The following is a 25700-nucleotide window of genomic DNA, read 5'->3' as shown; positions in this document are numbered from 1 at the left end:
TCCCTAAGAACTCCTGTACATGATGTACTGTATTCCTTACATGCTCCCCCATCAGTCAATAGAGCTTAATGGACTTCGGCTGAAACCTTCGGGTTTCAATCTAATAGTGGCCAAAAGGCTTGAATACAGTCATGTGTATTGTGGCTCTCCCAGAGCAGGATTCAGTGCTCAGATTTCCCACACATTTTTAACTTAAAAAAAAAAGTTTTCCTTTTTAGCACACTCTTTAACATCTCCCAGACCACAGTTAAAAGCCTGGATCAAGTTCCAATTGAGCCTGAATTGAATCTAGACTGTGTTGCTCACTGGTTCTCTGACTTTAAGCAAGGTATTATTCACTCCGAGTCTCAGCTTACTTCATCTATAAAAGAGGGGTAATAGTAACTACTACTCAACACTTTCCACACTATTTTCTAAATAGTTTACTGTTGATTTCTCTCTCCTGATTGGAAAAATCCTTGAAGTCTCATTCACTGCTATGCCCCTAACAAAGAGTACATCAAGCAACATTGAAAAGATGCTCAATAAGAACTTGTGAATGAACGAATGTTGTGCAAAGAAATGACCATTGGAAAAGACATGCCTTTCTCCTTTCATTACCAATCCTGTGCTTACAACCACGCCTACGCCCAGGGCACATGACTCTCCACTCAGTGAGTGGCTTCTTGACATCAGGACTACATGTCTCCCTATCTGACCTTTTGCATTAAACCATTTTTACTCCCTGGAAGCTACATTCTCCATTCTCTTGTGAAACCTCATCGGTCATACTTTCTTGCTTAGGTTAAAATGTCAAGCCTACTTTATTCTTGCAGTGTGGCAATGGTGGGAAATGTGCTGGGGTCTAATAACCTGAGTATCAATCTTGGATCTGCTTGCAGACATGCCCTGGTTAAATTTTGTAATCTCTCCAAGCCTTGGATTTCTAATCTTTGATGTGTGGAAAATAAAACTTTCTTCTCAGGGAAGTTTTCAATATCATTGAAAAATAGCTTGCTTGCATTTATGTAGGTTGATGTTGTAATTATTGTATTTTTAACAGTTGTCTATTGGTAACATAACAACCAAAAATAAAAACACCAATTATCATGGATACTAATTCCATGCTTACTATATGCATGTCTTGTTCATGTCTAGGAGTGTCTTGTTCAAATCTCACCACAATGCTATGCTCATGCCCATTTCACAGATGAGAAAACTTAGGCTCAGAATGCTCAAGTAGTTTGCCCCAAGACCCACAACTAATAAAAGACAAAACCAAGACTCAAACCCACAAATACTCTGTGATCCAAATTTATCTTAAATGTCAATTAACAGTGGAGACTATGGCATAATGATCAATACGATACTTTAAGAGTTTCAACTAAAGATGGAAATTTTGTCCACATTTGAACTGCTAGATTTGACTTTTCTCTTTTCCTTAAGCTGCCATTTTGGCTGATGTAAAATGCAGAGGATGAGCCCCACCAGGGCACCCTTTGCCCAAGATACTGATAGCAGTACGTGCTTAGCCCTTGCTCTTGCATCATCATCCCAACTCTTCTTGGGTCAGAGTCAAGAACCATCATCATCTCTCTTGGAGTGAGAGAAGTTACAATAGTCTGCCGAGGCTGCACCACATATTGGGGAAATTTTATTGTCTCCTGGTTCTGAAGGTCCCAATCCAAGATCAAGGCGTTAGCAGAGTGACCCTTCGGGACACCCTGAGAGGGCAGGTGCTCCTTGCTCCTCTGCTCTGGCGGTTGCTGGCAATCTTTGCTGTTCCTTTTAAGTGGCATCTCCCTGTGTCTTCACAACATCTTCCTCGGACACAAATCTTTTTCTCTTCACATGTCCTACTACTTAAGAACATCAGTCCCAGAGAAGATTAGGGCCCATTCTACTCCAGTATGACCTCATCTCAACCAATTATCTCTACAATGACCCTATTTCCAAATAAGATTACATGTTAGGGCATAGAAGGATTAGGACTTCAACATTTGAGCTTTGGTAGGACACACTTATAACCTATGACATCAGGCCATAGTCAGCAAGTGTCTCCTCTGGCCTGAAGATTTTGGTCTGTCTCTGGTTTGGATGGACTGTGGAATCCTTCTAGACAAAAGTGCTTTAGCTAGCCTCCATGGCTACATGCTACAGTGTGTCCTGATAAGGGGCAAAGGATCTTCTTTCTCTTTTATAGACTGCTGCCATCTTCCCTTGGTCATGTTCCCAGATCTTGAGTGAAGAAATCCAATCTACACGTCCATGGTTCTTTGGACCATAAACACCCAGGATGAGGACATATATCTGTGTGGATCTGTGTGATACTTTCTCAGTGATCCACTCTTGAGGATGTGAAATAAGTAGACTCTAAAAAGGATTTGAAGATGGAATAAGGAAACATGAGAATCAAATGAAGAAAGTAATGAGCATCTGAAAAGATTTGACAATAACAAATGGCAGGACCAAATAGAAGTTTCCAGAATCAAGTCCCTCATTGTTAGTGGAAAACCTGCTTATGCCTCAGATCATTGCTTTAGCTGAGTCAGAAACATCATTCTGTCTTCCAGGCACCAAAGTTTTCTACCCAGCTCACCATCCCTTTCCAAACTTTCTCTCCAACCACTCATTAGAATTACACAAATATTTTTTTTGTAACATGAAATAGTAGTCCTTATACCTTATAAATGAAGACAAACATCAAGTTGCCAATATTTAAAGGTTATCAGGGAAAAATAATAATCATTTTCATTTTTTTTTCTTGCAAAGTGCTCATCACTAAGACAAGCAAACCAAGTAACTTTTCCAAATGTTTTTGAGTTTTTACATCCATTTCCTTCTGGGGGAAAAATGAGTAGGCTTTTATCTACATTTTCTGTTTTATGTTGGTAATAATGCATTTTGAATTAGTAACTGTGGGAGGAAATGGTGCTTTGATCTTTCTTCAATTTTAATTTTCTTAACTTGTATTTGTCACTAAACCCGACACACCCCTGCTCAAAAGCTCTTAGTAGAAAACAGCTACCTATGAAATAAAGACCACATTTTGATCATAACGCCTCACACCTCCCACTCTCTGACCATCATCCACTTGTCCAGGCTTCTCTTGGTGAAGCCAGAATGTCTGGATTATTCATCACACTGTGGCCCAAATATTGCATCTCCAAACTCTTATGATGTCCCCTCTGCCTAGAATGTTCTTGCCCTTTCCACCCACTTTTGCCTTTGGAAGCCCAGCACAAGGGCTGCTTTCTCCTGAGGCCTTCTCACCTCTCCCTTTTTCCTGGTGGGGCCTTCCTTTCCTGTTTTCCTTCTTCATTGTGATATACTCTACTCCACGTGTGCCTGTCTTGTTCCCCGCCCCATCAATGAGGATGGTAACACTCCTTACTGTAGTACCTGCCACGCTGCCTTGGAAGCAGGAAGGTTGACAGCATAAAGGAATGAGGAAATGTCTGAAAACCACAGCCCTTTCCCAGTCTCCATTTAGTCTTTTTAATGGTCTTGTGAATTCAGGTCCACAGGTCCTTGCCTCCCCAACCTGGGTACTGTACCACTGAGACCCTAAAATGACAGCACTGAGCACCTGCTCCTAGGAGCTTCAGAGACATGGAAGATATAAGAAAGACATCAGTGTTGCAGCTGGAAAATTGTCCAGTGGGGTGCCTCCCAGAATGGCAGGTCCTAGGTAGGTCCCTCTGAATCCAGGATCCACCCTCAGTTTTCAAGTCCAGAGATTCCATTTTTGTTATCATTGAGATTACAATAGAAGAGGGGGAAGGCGCACAGACTTTGAAGAGTGAAAGCTCCAGGCTTCACTCCTGACCGACCTTGCCAACTCACTAAATGATCTTAACCGAGCTGCCCAGCATCTGAGTGCAGCCTGCTATAAAACAGGAAGGATATGCAATTTCTGGGGTGATGAGAGGTGAGCAAAAGCCAGCTCAAGCCACATGGCCTCTAAGAAGCTTTCCCAAGCCCCCAGCATGATGTAAGTAGTCACCCAACACCTGCCTAATGCCATTCTACACCTGGAATCAAATCACTGATTTCCTCACCCAACCTCTGGCACTTCATGGCCATGAGCTTCTTGAGGGCCCTTTTCTAAGCTACTGCCACAGCTTCAAGTCAGCCAGGCAGGAGCCCTTTCTAGCTTCAAGTGATGAGCAGGGGTGGGGCCGAGGGTGGCTCCTGGTGCTTCCATACCCTGCTTACTTCACTGTTAGATAAAGTCAACTGCCACTTTCCCAATCTTATGTAGAAACAAGTGCAAGAGATGTTCGTCACTACTGCCATCCAGAAATACCAGGGACAGCCTCTGCTGAGGCCAGAGTTGTCTGGCTGCAGCAGACTCTAGATCTGAGAGCTCCTCCACATCTCATGATGTACCACATGTACCCCCTACCCCTCTGTGTGTGCATCTCCAGGCTTAGGAATGCTAACAGGACCCTTCACCTGAAGTGGGATAGAAAAGAAATAAAAGATGGGTAAGAACATGGGAAAAAAAAAGAAGAAAAAGCATTAATCTGAAAGCATTCTGCTAAAGTTCTTCATCTTTTCTCCCCAGGCCAATTTTTCTCCCAGGCCTGTAGTTCCCAGATCCTTAAGAAATCTATAAATCTTAAATTTTACTGTAAATTTACTCAGTTAGAAAAATCGCCCTGTGCACTGCTAATTAGCCTATGCAATGTGCTAACATATATATTTTTAGAATAGATACAACACAGGGAGATGTGATAGTTTAAGAAATCTATAACATGGAGTACATTCCCACCACTATCTTTTGATCTGATAGAAGAGACAATATTGACCAAAAAATACTGAGGGTGGCCAGGTCACTGTAAATCGTCTTGTGGTCACCAGGCTGATGCCATCCCCACATACCCTCTCATGCCCACCCCTTACAAAGTTTCCTTTAAAAGAGGAACCTGAGACCCCCAAAGCACTCTTTCTCACTCTGGAGATAACTCGCATTCTGCTCTGAGCATGTGCGTCTTCACCTTTACTTTCTAATAAAGTAAACACCTGGTGTGCCCTTAAATTCTTTTCTTCTGCAACATGTTAAAAGCCTGGAAGATCTCAATAGTGGTCTCCTCTGCCTCTGCAGAGACCTCCCTGGGCCCACTAATGGTGATACACTTAACCCCCGTGAATGTGTTGAAAACCTAGCCACTCCCTCTTTGCTTCACTTTGGTGTTACCCAAACTGCCTCTTGCGGAAATGTTTTAAATTTTCTAGTTGGTCCTCCTGCCCTTGTCCAATTTTCAGCAGAAATCTAGACATTCCTTCTGGTCATTGTAATTGGAATTTGTAAGTGGGTATTCAGTACCTGGGTGAGCTGGGATCCCCATTTGGGTCCATGATGCTGTTCCTGATACTGGATGCTTTGACTCCCATCCTTTACACAGACAGGTGTGTTTCCCTACAGCCCCAGCCTCTGCTCCCCAACACCTACCCCGCATGCACCAACCTGCCCTCAGCCTCCTAGGAACGTTTCCAGGGTAATTCAGGGGTCACGTTCCATATCTCAGTTTTTGTGTTCTTTCAGGAGAAAATTTCAGGCAAGACATGAAGTATTATAGAAATATAACAGAGTTTACTAGAAAAGAAAGAAAAACACCCTCAAGGGAGAGTGTGGGCAGTCTCTGAGAGATCCACTGGCTCCCCTTTGTTCCCTGGTTTTATTGAGGAGAGTCAGGGAAGTTTCTGGAGAGTCCCACCAGGTAACACCTCCCCACTCTTGACAGTAAGATTGCATCAGATCTTTAAGTCCCTACTGCACATGGTCTTCCCCACAGTTACCCTAGCAAGACCCGTGGGCCAGAGGCAGAATTTCACTATTATCATGACATGCTAAAGATTGAAAGGCACTCTAGTTTGCTCTGGCACAGGCTTTCTGGTTCTAATTGCAACTTGTTCTTACACATTTCACATGGGCTTTGCTTTTAATCATCCTGTCCTCCTGAGCCATGGAGTCTTTGGGCTATATAAAGGTCACAGAAATCCCCCTTTAGAGTAACCTGTATTCTCTTCATAGACACAACAGATTCTTTAGACCAGCATTTCTTGGCCCTGAGAATAGCTGGTCAGATAATAGGTTGTTTGTCAGGGGATGTGGCATATCCCATTGATTTAAGCCAGAGCAGGGCTAGAGTGGCTTTAGGTAAATTGCTTTGGGGATAAAATGTTTTTTTTTTTAAGAGAAAATGTATGGAGGTCTGAATTGTAACCCAGTTTACAGAATTATCCCCTTAGCCTTGTGTTCCAATGGCTCATGTCCATCTGCTACTTATCAGGAAGACCATAGACAGCCCATCACACCCCAGCACTAAGGATGGGTCAAGGCCTCCAGGGTGGCTCTTGCCCTGATATGTTTTTGTGTTTGGTTGGTTGGTTGGTTTTCATCCCCCAACCAACATTGAGCCCCGGAGAACTGAGTTGGTTAAAATTGAATTGGTTCTTTCAAAGGGATCCAGGCATCCTCTACAAGGAAGATATTACTGACTCCCTCTTGGAGGTTAGCTTTGTCTCACTTCTATTTTCTGTGCTTGTTCAAGGTCAGTCTCCTAGCAGACTGGAAGTTTGAGGAGAACAGAAGTGTCTGTGTCCTTCATCACCATATCCCCAGGGCCTTCACTGCTATATGTATGCTGTGGGCACATAATTTTCTTTATCAATAAGAAATAAAAGCCACATGGATTGAACCAAAAGTATTTTTTCTCTTTTTTATTTTTTAGCACAGGATAGTTATACATAATAGTGGGGTTTATTTTGACATATTCATAAATGCATACAGCATAATTTTCTCCACTTTGATCCCCAATATTACCCTCTTCCCTTCCCTCCTCCCTCCCCCTGATCTGCTTCCTCTACTCTAATGATCTTCCTTTCACTTAGACCCAACTATTTTTTATTGTATTGGTGTTCATTCTTGGAAATTTATAAAATACAAGAAAGAACAAAAAGGAAAAAATTATCACCCAAAATTCGTATGGCACATTCCTTTGCAAGTTTGTTGTTGCTGTTATTGTTTTTCCTGTGTGTATGAAATCTGGTGGCCTATTTTCCTTGAATGAGGTAATAGCATATGTGTTTTCTTTCACTTTTTATTTCCTTATATATTGAGCACCTACTATGTGTATCAGGGACCATACTGGACACTGTAGATGTTTAAATGGGGCCTCAGAATGCAAGGCAACATTTTGAGACAGAGAGGCAGAGACACATAATAAAGATAAATGAATAACACCCTTCAACTTCCCATAGGTGGAAAATGAGCTTGAGGCTAACAAGAGTAGCCCAAAAGAGAAATTAGCTCTTTATCTGGTCCCTGTTACACTGGGCATGTCAGAGAGGCTTATTATATATGACAGGAGAACTTCCAGAAAAAGCCAAAGTAATTGTTTTTGAATGGGGACATCCCCTAAACAGGCTTTCAGTTAAAAGACATCCATGTTTTAAAAGTGAGGATTGTCATCAAATTTTTTTATACCTGCTTGCCAACAGATCAGAATGGATGCTGGATGCAATGTTGGAACACAGCCTAGAGGTGCCCGGTGTGTGGTATCATCACACTGACCCCTTAATTGAACCATCACAAGGAGTTGGGGAGTCCTAGGAAGAGATTGGGTGGCCAGGTAAAAGGTAGGGGACATTCAAAATGCAAGGGACACAGCTGCTCACCAACTGGCACAGCATTGTTTCAATGTTCTAAAAAATACACCCTGTTTCAGGGCATCCTGGCAACCAACTCCCCCAGAGAGAATATCTTCTATTCTCCAGTCATTTCTGTACATTCTTCTATTAGCCAACCTGCTGCCTTTGACCTTAGAGACAGGGTTTGCTGTCCTTTGAGCTTGAACAAAAGGAATATAATTTGAACAAAAGGAATATAATTTGAAATGGTTTCAGAGTCTGCTATGGAGGATGAGCTGAGGCTGACTCCGAGGCCCTCTTTCTAGATGCTCCTCCTGGAAGATTCTCTACACTGGACACTTCTTTCTTTATTTTAATCTTCTTTACATTGTTGTGACAAAAATACCTGACAAGAAGTTAGAAAAAGAAAAGCTTATTTTGGCTCACAATTTCAAAGGTTCAGTCCATGGTGGGCTGACTCCAGTGCTCCGGGGCCAAGATAATGGCAGAAGGGCAGGGTGGAGAAGTGCAGCTCCGTTCATGGCATCCAGGAAGCATGAGAGAAAGGGGAAAGGGCTGCGGGAAGATGAACCCTGGCAGGGCACGTCTCCAGTGACCTACTTCTTCCAGTCATGCCCCGCCTACCTACAGCTACCAGCCACTTAGTCCATTCAAACTTGAATATGCTGATTAGGTTATGCTTCTCATAGTCTAATCACTTTAACTCCTTTGTTAACAAAGGAAATTCTGGAGGAAACCTCATATCCAAATCATAACATTCCTCTTCTGACATTTTCATTCAACATAGTGCCAGAGCGGAGAAAGAAAGCTCAAAGGGTGAGGAACAGACAAGACTTCAATAAAGACCTGAGTCCTGAACATCCGTTGGCAGCCAACATCTCCCAAGAGAACTTCTCTTGATGACCCTCTATCCCAAAAGCCCTATTTCTACATCCAGACATTCTCTAGGTGGGCTTGGTTGCCAGGATGTCCTGGTATAGGATATGCTTCTAAGAACATTGAAACACTGCTGTGCTGGTTGAAAAATAGCTGTGTCTAGAGGATAACAGTGTCCTCTGATGGGGGGACTAATCCAGTTGATATGTACAGGGACAACATTCTCAGCTTACCCGTAGTGATAACTATGGCACCCACCCCCAAATCCCAGCTTCCCTGCTGATTTGGGGGAGATACAAATAATGGTTAAAAAGGAAAAGAAAAAAACAGTGGAATGAATGTGACATAATTTTCCTATTTACATAGATGAAACCATCACAGTGAATCCCACCATCATGTACATCCATGAGACTGGGATCTTAACTAGAATAAGATATAATCCATGCTTGTATAATGATGTCACAATGGGTTCTACTGACATGTATAACCAAAAAGGGAGCAATAAATAAATGTTTTAAAATAATTAAAAATAACAGTTTCCCAGTGTATCTATCAATTATTTAGCAGAGGATTACCCTAGGACTGTCCCAGGAGCAGGCCAAGAAAGGACAGGCAGGGCAGGCATGTATGCACTGAGTGGGGGATAAAAGCTCTGAGAAGCAGTGCTGGAGCCAACCCTCCCCAGCCCCACCCCACTCCTGGGTTATGTTTCTCCCAGCCTCCTGCAAGTACACAAACATAGTGGTCCTTAGAGTTTTTCATAGCAAACATTATTGGTAATAATGAACTTACTGTTTGTGCTTGCAATATTTGTGTGCTTGATAGAAGCTCTGGAAATGATTGGAAGAGGACTGAGGATATTGAACTAGGAAAGGAGGAGGTGAGTGGGAGATGAGTGTGAGCTGGATGGCAGTGATAGAAGCCATTCTTCAGTGCTGAGGCACAAGACACTGGAGCAGGCTGCTCACAGCCTCCTGCTGGTGGGGCTGCTAGACACAAGGACCAGTTACCAGAGAGATCAGTGTAGCACAGCTATAGGCAGCAGAGGTTCAGATCACCTCTCTACCAGACTCTGTCACCCAACCCTGAGCCAGTTTCTTAGCTTTTCTGCATCTCAATTTCCTCATCTACAAAATGGTCCTATCTCTTAGGGCTTCTGTGAAGATTGAGAAAGATAATGTTTGCAAAGAATTTAGCACAGCCTCTCGTACAGACTAAAGTCTTTAATGACACAAATTTGCTTTCTTGTGAATTATTTTATCATAACGTATGTAATAGTTTATTTATTGCAAACTTATGGACAAAAAAAAAATCTTACTTTAGGAAAGGCATGGAAAGAAAAGGTGAAACAAGTTATAATGTTGTCTAACTTTGCTTTTATAGGAGCCATGGAAATTTACACTAGAGAAGGCAAGACAAATTGTCAAGAAATCCTCCACCTTGGTAAGCAATCAGAGGGTAGAATGCCAGCCTTTCCCTTGCCATCCTGACCTCCCACAGTCCTGCTCTCGCACCCCAAAGGCAAGGGCTACTCTGGATACAAGCCCACCACATGCTACGGTACATTGGGGTAGAAGTAGGAACTTGAGCTCCTTCCACTTTCTTCTCCTGCCTTCTTTCTGTAGCAGAGGTTTCCAGCCTCAGACATTTGGGGTTGATAAATCCTTTGTTGTAAGGGCTGTTATGTGTTTTGTACTGTCTAGCAATATCCCTGCCCCGACCCCCTAGATGCCAGCAGCACCATCCCCCCTTCCCCAGCTGTGAGGCCTAAGAATGTCTCCTGACATTGCCAAGTGTCCTCTGGAGGGTAAAATCACCCCAGTTGAGAACCACTGCTCCAGTAGACCATTCAGGAGGAGATTTCATTCCCTGCCCCTCTGCTTTCTAAGAATGTGACCCCAGGCAAGGGGCTCAACTTCATTAAGCCTCAGTTTTCTTGTCTGTAAGATGGGGTGATAGTGTCCTCTGATGGGGGTACTAATCGAGTTGATGCATGCCAAGCACCTAGTTCCATCCCCAGGACTTACCAAGTATTCAATAAATGTTAAGATCATCCCCATTCCTAGTCACCCCCCCCAATTTGTCCTCCTTGTAATGACACTTATTCAGCAAATAGAATGCCTAGTTTAAATAAATGGTTGCAGATTTAAATGTTTGACTTAGACTCTGATGGCAAATCAGCCCCAGCTGAAGAGGAAGGACAAAAGGAGAACTTTAAAGAACAGCATCATCCCCGATTCTGGAGACCCTGGCAGTAAGGAAGGATTGGTAAGAGGCAGAGGGTGTGGTCCTTTTCCCTCCCTCTGCTTGCTAGCCTGCTCATCATTCACCCTGATGCAATGCATGGAAGATATTATTGATTTGACAAATGGAAATAAAGGGGAGGAAAATCACTTACATCGAGGTTTACCCGTTTAAGCAAATAAAGATATAGGATATTCAGGAAAACTTAAAATTTCAGATGAAAAAGGACTAAATTTTTAGTGTAAGCATGTCTGGTACAATATTTTTATCTGGCAGCCCTGTGCGTGGGGGTCATATGGGTTTTGATGTACAAGGCTGATTCTTGTTAAATGGCAACATGCAGGCATTTCTTCGTAATTGGTTAATCAATCACAATGTCTGCTTTGCCAGTCATTATCCAATTCAGTGAATAATTAAGGGCTGACAGTAGCCAGTTCAGCTAATCTGCTTAACTTATTCGAGAAGAAATTGAAATACCATGAGAAACCCTCCACCACCACCTCAGAACTCTGAGCAGAAATGGAGAATAATAGAATTTGTGTTTTGTTCTTCTCAATGTGAATCTGAAAACTTATTTTCAGAGCATTGTTTATTTTACTAGCACAAACTGCCTTGGCATTAACTCAATGGCTAATTAGGACTTTACAATTTTTTTTATTTCTGTCACCAGAATTGAAAGAATAATTTGTGAGGCAGGTTTCCAATAATTACTTCCAAGAAGAACAAAAAAAAAATCTACTGAACAATTCAACAATTAAAAAAAAACTCTCCAGAAGCCTCCCTCAATTTATTTACTCTCCAGATTAAAACTATCGAGAAAAAAAAATCAGAAAATGCAAAATGCAAATAATGGTCTCTGAAAAACTGCTTAAAAATACTGGCTGCAATGAATTCCATGTGACAATTGATATAACTGCAGGCTGACCAGGACATTTAAAGCAACACATGGTAGGTTGCACATCTTTTCAGCAAAGCCTGTCAGACTGTAAGAATCCAGACTGGAGAAAAGTTATATATTGTTGAAGAGAATCAAATGCTCCAGAAAATGTCTGATCTCAGCGAGGCTCTAACAGGCTCTTCGAGGCTTTTCCTGGATTTGGAAGAGCACCGAGTCTCTAAGGGTTCAGAGGACCTGTGTTATGGAGTCAACTTATTATTTAATTCTCATTTCCCCAAAAAGAAAAAAAATTATTGTCAACCTCATTACAGATGGTAGGACTGAAAGTCCATAATTTGCTCACTCTGTGTAGCTAGTAAGTGAGAAAACCATCACTTAAATCCAGAGCTAGATACCAATATCCTTTCCACTGTGCCAATAGCTCCAATCAGATTTCCTCAGGGCTGAACTTCAGGGAGCACCAGTCAGGTCACAGGTGGTGTTGATACTGGAATCATTCAGGGAACAACCTGTGCAGCTATTTGTGAGGTCCCTGATCACAAATCTCAATAGAATCCTATGAGAAGACTTTAAAAATTGCTCATATCCAAACCCCAGCATAGACCAATTTAATCCAATAATACACACACACACACACACACACACACACACACACACACACACACACACAAAGGTTGAAAGGCACTTCACCATGCAGAAATTCAATTTCAGGTTAGCTTTCCTCCTTTGACCTTCCATTTATGCCATTCACCCTAATTTCTTTATTCAAACCCTGTTTGTTATTTTGCATTCATTTACTATCCTGATGTGTGGGGACGCTCAGGAAGCAAGTGAACGCTGGTTAAATAGATTGCAAAGTGAAGATGGGGTAGTACACCTGTCCCCAGGGACGTTCCAGGTTTGAGACTCATTTTAGATGGGATCAGATGCAGCTAGATGTGATATTTAAAATCCATTCCTGAGTTAATAACAGCCCACATTTTGGCTGTTCAGCAAAGTTCAAATTGAAAAGAGGGAGCTGGCAAATGGTTAGCAAGGACTGCTGCGTGTTGCTCTGGATCTGTCTCGGTTTGCTTGGCAAGTAAATTGCCCAGAGTAGGGAAGATGGCTTGGCGACAATTGCCTTTCCCCTTCTATGTGATGAAAAGACCAGCTAATCCAAACCTCTATATAAACAGAAAGTGTTCTGGGGGGTCCCTGAGCAAACTAAATCATCTATCTTCTATCTATCTCCTACTTCCTAACCCAAATTTCTGCACTGTGAATATCAAAGACAGCATCAAGCCTTTAGGCTGGATTTTGACAGTGAACAGCTGTGCAATTATAAAATTTTATTCCATTGTACCTCTTGTATTGTAATTATAAGGCCGTTCAATAGAGTTTTTTTCTGTGTTGGTTATCATCAGTGTTAAAATCTACATTGTCATTAGGTTAATTAGATCAAGGCCTTCAGAGTAGATATTAAAAGTAGCTTGAACATTCAAATGTAACCTGACTTTGGAGTCTGAGACTCAGAATGTGTCTGTACTTACGAACTTCCACCAATGTTTTGCATAATTGCATGCTAGTGTTTGATTTATAGGGTGTCAACAGTCCTAATCTCAATCGGACGCCAAGTGTTTGAATTTAACTCTCTAAACACCCTTTTTTTTTTCCCACTGCCTCTACACCCCACCCGATTTTACTTCAAAGTTTCCAAACCAGTGGGAACTTTGTCCCTCACACCCAATCCAAGAGGGACATTCATCACAGTCTGGAGACAGATTTGTGCTAGAGGCATTTAGTGGGTAGAGGACCTTACACAGTACACAAGACAGCCTCACAGTGGAGGCTGAACTATTAGGGCAATAGTGCTGAGGTTAGGAACCCTGGGATCAGGATCTCTTTGTCTCTCAGGGTCTCTTATCTCTAATGGGATGAAGGATCCCATCTCTTTGCTTCTAGGTCATCTTTTACTTCCAAATATATCCCTTTGAGATACAAATGTGATTGTTCTGCCCAGTGTGATTCGTTTAAGGCTTCTCCACTGTCCTCAGGGTACCCTTTGGGTGCATCCTAGCCTGACACAATGCCTCCCTTCTTCCATGATTCAGACACTCCAGCCAGGCTGAATGTTTGTCTGTCTCCTAAGAAAGATGCCAAACTTTCTCACACCTCCCCAGCATTGAGTGGGGTGCTCCTCCAGCTTTAGTGTGCCCTCTGGGGACCTTGTTGAAATACAGATTGCATTGCAGTAGGTCTGAGGATGGGAGAAGGAGACCTGATACTCTGCATTTCTAAAAGTTCCCAGGTGCCATTAATGCTCCTAGCCCATCATCACACCTTTAGCAACTGGGACCCAAAGCAGTGGTTCTCAAACCATAGTGGGCATTGGAAATGACCCTGGAGAGTGAGCATCAGAATGACTTTTAAGGCTGTGAGAGGACAGATTCCTGGGACCCACCCCACGGCAGCTTGTTCAGTAGATCTGCGGGGAAGCCACTGAGGATTTGCATCTCTAGCAAGGCTGTGGGCTGTGCTTGGCATCGCAAAACCTCAGGGTATTTGTGTCTTACCTCCTACCTGCCTCCTTCCTTCCTGGTTTCTGGATCATCTGGGTTTTCTGGGTCAGGTTCCTAGAGAACCCCGATAATGCCTCCACCTCTGTGCACCCCATAGGGAATGCCAAGAAGTAGGACATCCACCCAGACCCTTCACTTGATGGTGGGCTAAAGACAAAGTCAGCCTGTCTCTAAGCCTTGCATAGAGATGGGGGCCTAGTCAGGATTGCTTCTACTCCTGGGAAGGAAGGGCAGGCATCGCTAAGACCTTTACATACTCCATTGGTATTCTGAAAAGGTTACCAGTTCTCCTTTGCCAGAGGCAGAGCATCCCCAGTACCCATCATACAGCCCCTAGCCATCTAAAGGTCTCTTTGGGCTGGTGGGAATTGACTCATCTTTCCCTTCATTGATAATTGCTAGTTTCCAACGTTTTCTACCCTGGAGCCTTCTCTCTCTTTAATAATCATGGAAACTGCTATCTTTCGAAAAGTATTGCTCAATAAAAAGCCAGGGGTTTTAATTTATCGCACATCTGGGTTCTTATGGAAACTACTATCTAAAATCCCCTGTTCTTCACAACTCGCAGCTTCTTTGGGGAAAGGGCCTGCCTTCATCTCAAGCCTCCAAGCATGTCTCTCCATTTAGTCTTCATTTAACCTTTATTAGGATGGAATATTTTATTTGAAAGTGCTTTTTTTTTTCAAACCCTTTTTCAAAGCACTTGGGCAAAGGAATATTGTTCCATTCGAACCAACCAAGGCAGGCCAGATATTTTTGGAAAAAGGTGAAGAACCAGGGCAGCCATAAAGGTGGGAATGGCTGGCTGGAATCTAGGGGAGGGGGGGTGCCTTCAGGCTGACGTCCCAGCATGGATCAAGGCATGGGAGGTGGGATGAATATGGGGTGTGAGGACAGGAACAAGAAGGTAAATCTAGATAAGTGAAATGGAGCAGATTCTAGAAGGAAAGTCCAGAAATCTGGACCACTGAAGAGACCTTAGGTGGGGAACCATTCCTTGAATTAAACAACTTTATTTATTTATTTATTCATTCATTCATTCATTCATTCTCTCTTTCTCCAGCAATATCCTAGAAGTGGTTCCGATATTTGTTCACTCCCGTTTTTGGCCAAGATCTGTCAGAAAATTAAATTGTAGGTATTCTTTTTCTACCTCCCCAGCCTATGATCTTTGCTTCTTTCTGTTTTCTAGTGATTAAAATGATACTCATATTTAAATGTCATCTTCCTAAAGGTGACAGTGTTTCTCGCTTAAAATGTGCCTTGTACCGAAACCACAAGACAAATTGGCTCCAAACAAAACCACTTTGGAAATAAATTGTATTGACCAGTACCTTTGAATCTGAAAGCTTGCTTTTTACCCCATGCCAGAATGCAGGGTGCCAGTAAGGCTTTCTGTGCAGCTCTAACACTTATTGAATGACAACGGGGGACAGTTCCTTCTTGCCATGTAAGATACAGAGCAGGTCAGCCATGGGTTGTGGCTGGGACTCTTTGAGCATCTTTAGTTGCAAGGCACTCATGATGTTGGAAGGGGGCTGTTTTTCATAGAGTTCAACCTGAACAGTCTGGCTCATACATATGAGTAGGATTCCAAACAGAAAGACAGTGTCAGAATTCCCCAATACTGCCCACCACCACTATCTCAGTTCAAATCCCATATTCCAGCTCCCTTTGGCATCTGGAGTTAAACTAGATATCATAGAATCACTGTTCAATATGTTAAGAGACAAACAGTGACTCGAGAGGGACACTGGACTAAAAGAAAAAATAGCATAGATCCTTCGTTCCTCAGTATGGTAGTCAGCTTTCTATTACTGTAACAAATACCTGGGATAATCAGGTTCAAAAGAAGAAAGTTTATTTTGGCTCAGAGTTTTGGAAGTTTCAGTTCAAGACCAAATGGCCCTGTTGCTTTGAGCCTGTGATGGCCCAGTCCATCCTGGCAGGAAAACTGTACATCATGGTAGAGGAAACCTGTTTAGTGTATGGCCAAGTGAGAAAGAAAGAGAAGGAGGGAGAGACCAGAGGCCCACAATCGCCTTCTAGAGCCACCTGCAGTGACCTAAAACCTTCCACTAGGTCCCAGCTGTTAATGGTTTTCCTCCTTCCAAAAGACCAAGTCTTTAACACATGGGCCTTTGAAGGACATTCTGGACCCAAACTATAGCCTCAGCGACATTTAACATGCTGCTGCTGCTGCATTAGGGATGCTCTTCTGGGTCCCCAGTAATGGATTTTCAATACATGTCTTCATTTGGTTCTCACAACTTCATGCAGTAGGGTTTATTATTATTCCCATTTCATGTAGAAGGAAACTCCTCCATGAGCCCCAATGCAACCTCTGCCTTCATCTTCCATGGGGCCATCGTTCCTGGGTGTCCATCGTCTCCTTTCATAAGGACACCAGACATACTGGATTGTGGCCTACCCTAATGACTTCAAACTAGATTACATCTGTAAAGATTCTATTTCCAGATAGGGGAAAGGCCACATTCACGGGGAGTGGGGATCAGGACATCTCTCTTTGGGTGAACATAATCCCACTCACAGCAAACACGTTTTGTAGGTTCTGCCAGCCTTCCCCTCTTGAGCTTCCTGGGAGCTAAATCCACTGAACATCTCCAGTCTGTTGTGAAAATATCTGGGGTGAGGAGGATGCAGCTGTGATTCTGACCCACATTCAGATCCTCTCTTAGGGATCCACAAGTTACACACTTTTCCTGGCTCATCTGTCAGCAAGAGCCCCAGCAGCCAGCTGTGTAAAATGCTGGCTTAGATCCCAGAAACCGTGGCAACACCCCGTGCTGTGAATGGGGTAGATGAAGAGGCATCAGGATTTGGGAAGAAGAGGGGAAATCTCAGACATGGATGAAGAGGCTGAGAGGCTGAGGTGCAGCCAACTGCCCGGGCAGCCCATCATTTCATCATATCTTGGTCCCTTGAAGTGGGACCACTGTCCCCTCCTTGATGAATGCATCACTGCATTTCCTGTATTAGCCATGGGCCAGTGGGTCTTAACAGTGCCTCAGTGACAACTCTTTAATTGAACCACCTTTGAAAAATTGAATTCAAGAGCATCTGTGGCCAGGGATTTTTCTTGGCCCAATTTAAAAGGGAAATTATTCTTTTATTTCAAAAAAAAAAAGCAAAAAACAGCATGCTTTTCTTCTTTTTGAAAATCATTGTGCTTCGAGTATAATTTGCACCAGATCGCAATTTGTTCAGTACTTTACTATTTACAAAATATATTTACATGCAGCTTCGTTTATTCTTTGAAACAACCCGTGGCTCAGTAATAATAAGGATGATTAAAATTATCTGGTGTCTGTGCAACAAAAACTGTCATAAATGCCATCTTATAAGGCAGGCATCATTACTGTCCCCTTTCAAAAGAGCTATTTGCTGTGGGTCACAGAGCTGGTGATGGATAAATCTGACTTTAGACCCAGCACCTGGTTCTCATTGAGCCCCTGGACTCTTAGTCTGATTCTTTAGATGAGCAAGTAGGTTTAAATGTCTCGGGCCACATTCATTTGCCTTCAGGTTCTCAGAACTGCTGAGATGCCCTTGATTCAAAACACCATTTAGTAAATCCTGGACAGGGCCTCATTACTAACTCTAAAATTTAAGTTCCAAGAAGAACCTCACCCTGCACCATGACCGCATTACTTAGCCACTCTCTAAGTGAGAATGGCTAAATGAAAAGCAGCGTTTGCCGTTGAGAACTGGGAAGGGTCAGGTCATCCCTAGGCTCCTTGGTTACCCAGACTTACAACTGAGAATGAAACTGCCAGCTAATGACAGTTATGCCCAAGATTCTCAGAGTGAGTGGTTGAAAAGAGTGAACATGAAGGAAAGTCCTTCTTAATAGGATGTGTAAAATGTCACAAATTCAACTTGCAGTGCTGAGTTCCTTGACTGGACCCATATAGCACAGTCTCCTCTTTCCTGGGGATCTCAGCAGCAATGTCCATCCCCACAACTCAGTTATTCTCTTCCCCGCAAGGGTCACATTAAATAACAGAAAGAAGACAGTCTTTTGAATGGAGAGCAAAGACTGGCAAAGTTTAGCTGGCCCTCCGATGCAGCATGCAGATCCTGAATTTTTTTCTTAGATCAGCCCTCTGTCTAAACTCAACACAGCCGTGACTGAAAGTGTCTCTGTTTGTTTTCACAAACCTGTTTGTTTGTTTTCATCTCAGCTCACTGGGTGTTTTGGTTTTTTTCTTCTAGATCTATAACAAATTCTGTGCCATACAAAGATATGGACTCAGACAAATACAGTGTTTTCCCAGTAAGTATTGTTAAGAATAACCAGATGTTCGTTGAATATTACATCACTTCCTTCAGTTTTCTTCCCTTTAACAAGATGAGGCAGAATTTCATTTGAATGCATTATTAATTTGATGAACGATCCATCATTTCATGATTCTTAAGGACATTTTGGCTTCGTGACAATACACAGGACATCAAAGCAAGTCGTAGGCCCAGGCTTTCTATTTTTCTTTGTTCCCATTGCCAGCTGGAATTTTCCATGGGACTGTGGTTACCCTGAGAGGTGTTGTGAATTACTTTGGAAACTCTCAAGCCTACTTTAACTTATTTAGAAAGAGTGTGTAGGTGTGAGTTCAATTGAGAACTCCGAGGATGTCAGGTTGTCTTCTGGGAAAGTAAACAAGCAAGTGACATGTCACAAAGTCCTCCAAGTGTGAGGGATCTCAGCGCTTCTACTTGGGAATGGAGGAAACAAGAACATTGTTGGACATAATTAAAACTGTTTTTTGGAAGGTGGGGTACTTGGGATAGAATCAGGGCTGCTTAAACCACCGAACCACATCCCCGGCCCTTTTTTGCTGTTGTTTATTCTGAGTCCTTGTGAAGTTGCTTAGGGGCTTGCTGAGCTGCTGAGGTTGGCCTCAAACTTGTAGTCCATCTTTCTCAGCCTCTCGAGTCCTTAGGATTACAGGCGTGTGCTACCAATGCCAGGCTTATTGTAACTCCTGATTCTTTCAAATCAGTCAAATCAAACATATAAATCCACATGATTAATAGTTGAGCTGTATTATTTGTAAGTTGTCCAATAAAGAAATTAGCCATTTGGCTAAATATATTAATTATTTTAGAGCCTGAGAAGATTGGTGGTTAACAGAGGAATTTTAGGAAGTTGGGTGGTCCTGTTGTTTCTGGAAATGTACATCAACACACATGCATGAACAAACACATATACAATGAGCCACACACGTGAGTGTACACACATCTGAAACATGCAAACACATAAATACATGCATGTACACACACCCCATGTACACACATATGCAGGCACACATACATTCCTCAATTGACCCACATATTGGCACACACCAAGTATCACCTATAAACACACACATCCACACATGCACAAAGTACCACCTGTTTTTGATCCTGGTGTTATATCTCACCTCACATGGCATGTCCTTTCATATTAATCTTGATTTTCTTAATGTTCTTTAGTGTTCCATGACTATCTTTGAATTAAAAAGTGCAGATGTCAAAATGCCCAAGATAGCTCTAATTCACCTTTGCTGTGGGCACCATCAAAACAAGCCTGACACCTCCCATGTGTGCTCTTCAACTGCAGACACTGCGGGGCTATCACTGGAGAGGGAGAGACTGTAACGACAGTGACAAGACAGTATATCCTGGCAGAAGGTAACTCTCCACTCATCACTGATTTTGAAAATTAGCTTCCAAAAAGGAGGCAGGAGGCATAATTCCTTCGTGGAGCCTAAGGGATTCCCACCTACAGGCAGAAGGGACATCTTGCCCAATGGAAGTAAAGCTCAGTGAAGAAAATAGCATTCATGCATTGATCTGTCCAAGAAATGATTACTGAGCACCTAAGATTTGCAAAGTACTTTGCATCATGTTAGGTGGTAAATGAAATATATATATATATATATATATATATATATATATATATATAATATAAATAATATAAATAATATAAATAACATGATAATATTATTTAATATATTTATAATAATATGAATAATATATATAATATAAATATATATATATATATATATCCCTTCTCGTGGTGCTTACAGTCTAGGGGGAGAACCAAGTGAGTAGATGGATGATGTGGACATTTACACAGCCTGCCATGAGAGTTCTACATGCAAGATGGGCCCAGGAATAGAGATCTGTCCCCACTGGAGTAAAGAGTGGAAATCACATCAGACTTTAGTCCTGAGCTGATGTTTAGCCAATCACTTCTCCGACTTCAAACAAATGGATATGCCAACCTTCACTTGTGCTGTGATTACATTGGCATTGAATTACCCAAGTGTTTGGGCATTCTTGAAGTACCATTTTAGCAGCTTCACCTATTTATATAAAATAGACTGCAGATTTGTTCATTATGCTCACCAGTACCATTCCAGAAGTCCATGAGTATAGTCAATCATGAAAAAAGACTGGATTTGTTTCAGGGTTCACAGTAAATACCCCAAACCAAGTTTAATGCAAGCAGTCCCACGGAGGCTTCTGTGTCACAACACCCAGCAGCAGGGCATGCTCTTGGGCATGGCTGACTTTCAGTGGCATTTTGTGTAGCCTTCATTCCTTTATTCATAAAACTAACATTCACTGAGGGATAAGCACAGATCAAAATCAATGTGGATTTTTTTTTTTTTTTTTAGGCCAGACAATTGGGACATTCATCGGGATTCAAATTGTAATGGCATTTGGGTAAGCAATAAAATTCAAGTTTAACACTATCTCTTACTTTCTGCCTTCCCTCAAAGCCCCCTGCCCATTTGCTTTAGTCACAGGTAAGGAAGGAGATGGCAGCCCACGAGAACTCTTCCAGCTGCTCGGAGGAGGGTAGAGAGTTTGCATCACACATGAAAAGTATCCATGATGTGATGAAGGCTCTCAGGGTCACAGCCCTTTCAGCTTTGCTCATGGTCACCGTGTTGAGTGCCTTCATTCTGTCTGAACACTGTGAAGTGAAATGGGAGTGGTGTTCACAAAGTTTTACAGCAACCCACACAGCTGTTGGAGCAAACCCCATGCTATCACCATTTTTGGCAGCCATTTTTTATCTGTTTCATCAGCACAGTCAGGCAGAGTGAAACTTACCCCGTATTTACCTCGCTATCCACACCTCGAGGCATCTGATGTTGGTGTCTCAACTCCCTGTGAATAATGGGCTTACAGCTCCCAGGTAGAGAAAGGGAAAGAAGGAAGAAAGCCAACAAAGTACTTTTCCTTGGACAGTAATGGCAGAAGACTCAAGTTTTGCATTCTTAAATTTAGACAATTTGAAAGGTCCTTGTGAAGAATTAAAAAAAAATACCAACTTACAAATATAAAATGAAATATGAAAGAAAATAATGATTTAGTACAATAAAAGAAATCCTAAAAGATTACAGAAACTTAGAAATTTTAGACCCTTTGATTTAGTCTTTTCCAACCAACCAGAAGTGCTTACATGGAAAGGTGTCCTGATTATAGCGTGGCCTCCTCTCTTCACCTAGAACATTCAGTAGCTCCCAGCCACTCCCAACATTCACACTGGCAGGAGCTATATAAACAAGGACCCTTGAAGCTTTAGATTCCCTGGATGAAGAAGAGAAAATTTCCACAAACATTTCCCTCTCCTGGGACACAAATGGCCAGATTTGCAATCACCTACTGTGTGTTTTTAAGTACTGTGGTTTCTGGGATATGAAAAGCATGGCAATGACTATATCCCAGCCCACACTTCCCACCCTGTTCTCAGTCACATTGTTTTTTCGTGGAGGAAGAGAAGTCATCTCCCCTAGAGCTTTGAGGTGTCAAGAACCCCAACTCAACTCTTATTCAAATAAAACCAAGTCTCATTCTCCTGTTGGGGTACTATGGGGGCTTATCAGGGTACATAGCTGCCATCCTCATTCCATGGTTCCACTACTGCCTCTGACATGGTGTGCCACCCTACATAAAGAGCAGGACCATGAAAAGACCAGAGGAAACCCAACATGAGCTCAAGAAGGCAAAATTCAGTGTTCGTATCAATAATGGGAGAGATGCATCGCCTTGCTACCTATCCCTTCTGCAGAAAAATGACTCACAGAATCACAAAATTGGGAACAAGAAGGGGACTTCACAACCATCAGAGCCAACATAGCCCCAGCTGCATCCCCAGGATCAAGGTGTTCAGTGTGATATTAATAGGCATGGAAGGAGGGGCTCCGTCATCTGGTTAAGTATAGGGAGCCATTGGGCCCAGTGAAGCTGAACAGTTCTCTTTCCTTCTGGACTCAGCATCTTTAATGTTTTAATATGCACTGGGAACCCCCAAAGGCCAGGAGAGTGGGCATGCTAATTCCAGCGCATCTCTGACTACCCAGCACTCTGTCTTGGCATATTTACTATTCATGTTCCTGGAAGGGAGATGTTAGGAAGCTTTTGATGTTAGGAAGTTCAGCTGCGGCAACTCTGTCCCCCCTCACAGACTCAAATTCCCCTTCAGGTTTCTGAATCTTGGCACTACTGACATCGGAGTTAGGTAATTCTTTGTGGTTGGGATTGTCTTGTAAACTGTAGGATGTTTAGCAGCTTTCTTGGCCTTGACCACTAGGTCCCAGGGTGACTCCCACCCTGTTGTGACAGCCAAATCTGCCTCCAGACATTAGCATTGTCCCTGGGTTGAATGTGGGATGGTAAGGTATTGGGGAAAATCAACCCTGGTTGAAAATTACAGCTCTAGGAGCATCAATATTTAGGTGTGGGAGATGCCAGAACAGTTAGGTCTCCAGCTCAGGGACTGCAGAACCTGCCCCGATCTTGTGTGACACTCATGGGGCCCTCAGTGCTCCAAGGAAGGAGACCATTAACTCATGCACCTCTCCCCCAACATACTGCCCTCAACCCTCTGAAAAAGGAGACTCAGTTTCTGAATCTCTCCTTATTCCCACCCCCTGTTCCTCTTAAATCCAGTTTACTTTCACAGTGTTGCTATGTTGGATTAGGGACTCAAGAGACTTTAAAGGTATGAGCTTTTAGTTTCTTTGTTTATCCTGGAGATTAATGCTCTATCTGAGGCAGATGACAAAGATTTTCTCCCATTCTGTAGGCTTTCTCTTCATGTTCTTGATTGTTTCCTCTGCTGCGAAGAAGCTTTTTAGTTTAATACCATCCCATTTATTGATTCTTTATTTTACTTCTTGCACTTTAGGAGTCTTGGTGAGGAATTCAGTTCCTAGGCTGACATGATGGATAGTGGGGCCTACATTTTCTTTGCATAGGTGCAGGGACTCTGGTTTAATGCCTCGGTCCTTGATCTGTACAACCACAAGAATGGGATCCTAATTAGAATAAGTTATATTCCACATATGTACAATGTGTCAAAATATACTCTACTATCATGTATATGTAAAAAGACCAAGAATACATAAAAGGCTTAAAAGGATTTTATTTATTGATTTGCTTTTTTACTTCTAACAGTCAGTTGGAAAGGATTTAGTGTATGTGTCTCATAATTTTTTTAAAAAAATTATTAATCTCATCATTTCTCTTTTAAAGGGTAAAGATCCCAAAGATGGAATTGCATATGAGAAGAAATTCTGTGAAGGTATGAATTGTAAAAGTCAGTGTGCTTTATCACAACAGAATGTTGTTTTCTGGTTAAGTCAAAAAGAAATTACTTTAATTATATTATATATAATTATATATTTAATTATATTTGTTTTCATGACAAATCAGAAAAAGAACTGAGAAAGAAATAGAAAAGAAAGCAGAGTCTAGAAAATGCAAAACTTAATTGTTTCATTACAAAATACAATGATAATTTTAGAAGAGGCTGCAAGATGGATAAGAGAGTCATGGAATTTTTCCCATGAAAAAAAAAAATCTGGGGTTTTTCCAAATAAGAAAACATGGAGAGGCACCAACTGAAATGTTTCATCCTTGGGAAGTCCTTCTCAATGCACTACAAGTTCAGACACTATGACTTGCACTGATGGAACAAGTTCTTGTGTCCACTGGGCTAAAGATACAAATCTGAATTATTCGAGGGGGACTGCCAAGCTCTAGCCTGCAGGGGCTTCCCAAAGCAACTGAGCAAAATATCTGTACTCTAAGTGTCCAATGCCATAAATATCTGGGCCACCAGTACAGCTGGGAGAAAGCTCACCACCTACACGTTCCTGGAAACAGATCCTGAGGTCACATCACTGCATCTATTGAGCAGCATTTTTCTCCCAACTTTCAGAAGCTTCTCACTCCCTCAGTCATTCACCCATTCATTCCATAGGTATTTCCTGGACAACTATTCCAGTGATGTATCAAGGGCTAGACTTGGCTCAGTGTTTCCATGGCAAAAAAAAAAAAAAAAAAAACACAGTCCTCACCTCAGGCTCTCAGAGAGGCAGAAAGGAGGATAGGAAATGTAAAATCCTGTGACATATGTATGCAACTTAGAAAAAATAAGCACTGTGGAAAAAATAATTATAATAATAAAAATGCAGATCTAGATGAAACCCTAGACCTTCTGGTGTCACTGAGGGATTCCCGCATCCCATGCTCCTCTTCCCTTCCGAATATCCTGGTTATTTTCAATTCCCATCTGTATGACCAAGTTGAAGTTTCCATGGACACTCAGACTAGGGATCCACCACTGTAAGACTGGGCCCATCCTCTGGCTTCACTGGAAGGGTTTGGGGTGGAAAAGTAAACTTCCCTTTCTGCCACAGGGAGGCAACAATTGACTTTCCCAGCTTCTTATGGGATTCAGAAGAGAATATCCATAGATGACTGATTTGTGTGGATGGGCCTCAGAATCAGATTAAGTGATTCTTACCTCCAGACATACAGGCTACATGGAGACCTTTCTATCTTCATCTCTCCATTAATCAGCCAGAATCATCCATCCAGTGCTTTTGTGTATATGGATTAAGGGCTTTAAGAGACCACAATATCTTTGAAAAAAATCAAAATTGCTCCATGAGGTCATTAACCCTTAAAGTGAATTGTAACAGAAATTGGTGTATTTTCCAAGAAAGCCATCTCCAGGTCCAAAATTTAGGGCATATTTCTGAGTCCAGATAAAGTTTTGATTCATTTATTCATCCATAATGCGCTCAGGATGTTGTAGACCAGTCAGTTTTATGCTGAGCTGAGAAACACACCTGCATCTGTATAGCTTAGCTCGCAGTTCCAATGGCCTAGAAATTTCATTCAGCTCCTAGATGCTGTGCCCCTCACACCCTCCGACACACAAAAAGTGGTAATGTATCACTGTTATGATGAGCTGTGCACAGAATAACACGAGGCTATCTGCTCTCATAACTACCCAAGCTGGAGCCTCCCAACCACTTGAGTGCATAAATAATGTAAATAAATTGTGCTGCCTAGGTTCACAGCCCAGGGGAATCATTTTGCTGGGAGACTCAGCTGGGGCTCATTTTCACATCCCTCCCGAATGGCTCACAGCTTCGCAGATGTCTTTGGTAAGT

At 42.3% G+C, this 25700-nt stretch overlaps 1 protein-coding gene across 1 annotated transcript in view; it reads left to right on the top strand.

Moving 5' to 3' along the window:
* Nucleotides 1-25700, top strand: part of Aoah (acyloxyacyl hydrolase) — a 209591-nt gene that overhangs the window by 86043 nt on the left and 97848 nt on the right. Inside the window, exons 5-11 of the mRNA XM_077796782.1 lie at nt 9898-9957; nt 15281-15351; nt 18454-18514; nt 19838-19908; nt 20901-20949; nt 23770-23818; nt 25600-25694. Of these exons, the coding sequence (XP_077652908.1) occupies nt 9898-9957; nt 15281-15351; nt 18454-18514; nt 19838-19908; nt 20901-20949; nt 23770-23818; nt 25600-25694 (456 nt within the window). The remainder of the gene's footprint in view (nt 1-9897; nt 9958-15280; nt 15352-18453; nt 18515-19837; nt 19909-20900; nt 20950-23769; nt 23819-25599; nt 25695-25700) is intronic.

Source organism: Urocitellus parryii, chromosome 3, assembly GCF_045843805.1.
Source record: "Urocitellus parryii isolate mUroPar1 chromosome 3, mUroPar1.hap1, whole genome shotgun sequence".
In the NCBI taxonomy this organism is placed as follows: Eukaryota; Metazoa; Chordata; class Mammalia; order Rodentia; family Sciuridae; genus Urocitellus; species Urocitellus parryii.
This window is presented reverse-complemented; position numbering and strand designations above follow the sequence as displayed.